Raw genomic sequence first — 3,868 nt, forward strand, 5'->3', positions numbered from 1 at the left:
CCCAAAATCTTCCTTAAGATTGGACTCGATGATCTTAAAGGTCTTTTCCAACCTAAACAAACTCATGATCTACTTCAGGATTTTTAGGTGTTTAACTATATAAATCTTTAAGGTATGTTAAACTCTGCAGTTGTTCCTCTTGATACCTGACTCCAATAGCACAGGGGAAATATTTTAAGTTAAAAAGATAGATATATTATTGTGGAATGAGTTGAAAATGAAGAAGCTTCATCCTGAGCAGGTTGAGTGGCCACGTCCCTCTCACCACGACACTCTTGGAGCCCAGGGAAAAGGGGAATGAGGTCGAGACATGTTGTGTCTCCACACAACGTGTTTGTGAAAGGCCACCTGATGAGTGTGTGTGGCTCTTCTTTAATTAAAGAAAGAATTTAGTGCTAGTTCAACAGCCTAACCAGCACCAGGAACCCAAATTTTGTGATTTAGTTGAGTATCCAGAACTGCACAGCTTGGGAAAGCAACACCAGCCCCCCAGCTTTTAGAAAGCACATCTCTGAGGCAACAATTTCAGTTTCCAGGGCCCATTTTGCTGAAGTTTTCAGCAAGAAATTGAATATTTATTTTAAATTTCTACAGGGATAGGAGGAATGGTAAGGGAATAACCTGAATTGAACAGCCTGTCTGGACTGGTGACACTTCCCTGCCTGTGCCTCAGCCTGTCCCACACCACCCTGTTCTAATGTCCTAGTACCAGGATCCCATTTTCATGATACTCCCATAGGTGTATCATTAAGGGCAGGCAAATACTGGTAAAAAGATACTAAAAAAAGCCTTTCCCATTTAAAAAAGGGACTTGTACTTCAAATGTCTCCATTTCTTACATTTTAAATAACGTGGGTACTGTTTGGGAGAGTTGAGGGAATGACAGGAGGTTTTCCAGCTCAGGGTCAGTACCACAGGTCACTTCTTCTTTGGAAGAATCTGTCGGTGTGTAGCAGGATCAGCTCTCACAAAGAGGAAGGGCAGCAGCTCAGTCAACATCTTTTTTTTTTTTTAATCAAAGAGATTTTATTTTCTAGGCAGCAAAAGAAAACACCGAGCAGTGACCCCGACAGGCCTCCCCCACGTGGAACGGGCTCTCTGCTAGCACATTTCCAGGGCAGACATGAGAGAGCAAAGCTAAACACTCCAGATTAAATAAAGCCAGTTTTAAAAACACAGCAACTGAGGGATACCAAAAAAAAAATAATAATAATAATAAGGTTTTACAGACGTTCAGAAATCCACCCAGGATACCGAGCCAAAGTCGAAGCCTCTCTCCCCAAAGTCAAGGAGTTTGCAAACATGGCAGGCAATAAATATGCATCTTCCACTCCTGCTCCAGGCACCCAAAGGCAGCTGCCTCATACCCCTCTCTGAGGTAGGATTTATGCTCATTTTGCAGCTGGCAAACAGTGAGGCTCAGCTCCTCGTCGAGGCGTTTCCCTGGGGTCTCACTCCTGGACAGTATTTCACCTCAAGTAGTTATAGCACAGTGTAATCTTCAAGTTCCCTTGAACTGTCAGGTGATTTCTTCAGCTTTGTAAGAGGGTTGGTTTTAATGTTGGGTTGGGATTTGGTTTTTTTTTTCCCTTCTGTAGGCTAAAAGCAAGGAGGGGTTGAAGGCTGGGAGCTGAGTGGCTCTCCACAGGGAACTCCCAACAGTGCTAGTGTGTATTTTAATACTGAATTAAACCCCCCTGGTCCGTAGTGCTCTTGGTGATTCTGTTCTTTACACTTAATTATTCATGCCTCAATCTGGCAAAGCACTTATGGAATTAGGTCCCTTCCTCAGCAAGACCCTCCTGTATTTCCAGGGCCAACTGGGAGCCTGTGCTGAGAACTCCAGTGAAAAATGCTTTCTATAGAAAAGACACTTTTCTGCTGCAGCAGGAGCTCAGCCAACACCTGCCCAAACAGAGGCTTTAAAAACCAGACCCTAGGTTCCACCTGGAAAGTGGGTTTATTTCTGCCTCAGTCTGAAGTTCTTGCTCCCTGTTTGTAACAGCTCAAGGAAGGGAACTCAAAACAGTAACAGAAGAATAGCAGGCTAAAAATATTCAATCCAACACGTGTGGCAGGCATTTGAAACAAATTAAAAAAAAAAAAAAAAATCCCCTTCAGTCCTGTTCACCTCTACAGCACCTTTTAAAAGGCTTCAAAAGCACTGACTGCAAAGCCCCACAACCCCGCTGTGGGGCAGGACTCCAATTCCAGCTGCCCTGACTGCCAGCAGCACGAGGAGCAGGGCAGCTTACGCAGCTTATTTTGTCCTGAAAATTGAGCCCCACCCTTCATGATCAGAATTAAAGTCTTGCTACCGAAGAGTCATCGCTGACCCGCCGAGCACGTTAAGGCAGGATGCAGATGAAGGAACTTCAAGCTTCCCTCCCGGGTGAGCACTCTGTCCCTCTGGAAAGGAAAGGCTTTTTATCAGCCAAGAGTGAGAACTGAACTGTAAAGTGCTCCTTGACAGTATCTGGAATCTGGTCCAGCTCAATAACACCGTGGCCGTGAGGTTGGCTCTGCTGGAGTCACGTCTGCTCCCACCTAATTGGCATCTCTCCAAATTAACTTGCTTGCCTAACTAACCTATTTCCCCTCTTGCCAGGATTTCAGATACTATTATGAAGAAGAATCCAAAGTATTTCAAGAAACATGCCTATGTCCTGATGCAGTGTAAACACCTGGGGGTTGATGGTTATTTTTCAAGCAACTAAAATCTATCTACAGAGGATTAATAAGTTTATTCAACACTTAACCACCTACTCGTTAATTTAAAGGCTATCTTAAAGCTTAGAGGCCGTTTCTTTCTCTAAAGCCATGACTTCACACAAACAACACAGTCTACCTCTGATGGTACCGTAGCACAGGGCAGCTTTGGAGACACTCTCTCCTTTAAAATTTGGGCAGCAAACGAGCAGTTTCCCCTGGGAGAGCTGCTGGTAGGTGCAGAGTCTCTCTCTCTCAGAGGAATTAATACTTCTGTGTTACTTGGGAAACGTGTGCTTCCCAAAGTCTCTGATTAACTCAATTATGCTGTGAACATAATTCAGAGATTAATTCAGCAGCTTGGGCTGGGTTTTAAACTAGTGTTGACCAAGCTGGGTCTGCATCCACCTGGGTCACAGGGACCAAGATTCTGTGAGAATCTTTAGCTGCCAGCGTGTGCCACCTGCCTAAATCAGCCTGTGAGAAGATCCCTACCCCAAACCCTCCAGCAGAGCCCCTCAGCACCACAATCCTGCACCTCCTGGCCACCAGGAAGTCAAGTTGCTTTTCAAGCTTCGTGAACGGAATCTTATGCTTACATACAGCTTATCTGGGGATCCAGGACTTCACCCTGGACCGGCGAGGTAGTCGATGTCCCCATCCTCACGCAGGCGTCACACCTCCCCAAAGTTGGTGTGTCCAGTCTCCTTGGCGTGCTCCCTGGCCTCGGCCTGTCCCGTGAGTCCCTTCTGGCACACCATGCACCGCAGGGCGAAGCGATTCACGTCGGTGAACTGCCTCTTCCTCCTGGCCTCGTCCGCCAAGCACCACGTCATCCGCCGTGGAGAAAATGGTCTGGGGGGGAGCGTCCGAGGCGGGGCCCCTGCGCTCCAGGGGGTCGTAGTGGATCCCATCGTAGATGAGCAGCACGCGCCGGGCGTACCCCGCGTCCTCCCCGAAGCGGTCGATCCTCACCGTCTGCGTGTCCACCACGCAGATCTCACACTGGTAAAACTTGGATAGGATGGACACCTCGATGGCCCCTCCCCAGGTGTCCTCCCTCCTGATCCAGTCGCAGTACTCCCTGTTGGTTTTCCCCAGCACGGCCTCGCAGTAGGCCTCGGGGTCGCCGGCCACCAGCTGGGCGATGAGGCCGCGC

General features: G+C 47.7%; 2 protein-coding genes across 2 annotated transcripts in view; both read right to left on the reverse strand.

Moving 5' to 3' along the window:
• LOC103775684 (chromosome unknown open reading frame, human C1orf116) overlaps positions 1-3,370 on the reverse strand; it is a 12,754-nt gene extending 9,384 nt beyond the window's left edge. Inside the window, exon 1 of the mRNA XM_008943154.1 lies at positions 3,313-3,370. Coding sequence (XP_008941402.1) covers positions 3,313-3,370 — 58 coding nt within the window. The remainder of the gene's footprint in view (positions 1-3,312) is intronic.
• Positions 3,371-3,383: 13 nt separating this feature from the next.
• YOD1 (YOD1 deubiquitinase) lies at positions 3,384-3,864 on the reverse strand (the record flags this gene model as incomplete). Its single annotated transcript, XM_008943155.1, is given in 2 exon segments — positions 3,384-3,534; positions 3,536-3,864. Coding segments are annotated over 2 exon segments (480 nt in total), but the record flags the coding sequence as incomplete, so codon positions are not given.
• Positions 3,865-3,868: the final 4 nt, after the last annotated feature.

This window comes from Merops nubicus, unplaced genomic scaffold, assembly GCF_000691845.1.
Source record: "Merops nubicus isolate BGI_N331 unplaced genomic scaffold, ASM69184v1 scaffold30976, whole genome shotgun sequence".
NCBI classification, from domain to species: Eukaryota; Metazoa; Chordata; class Aves; order Coraciiformes; family Meropidae; genus Merops; species Merops nubicus.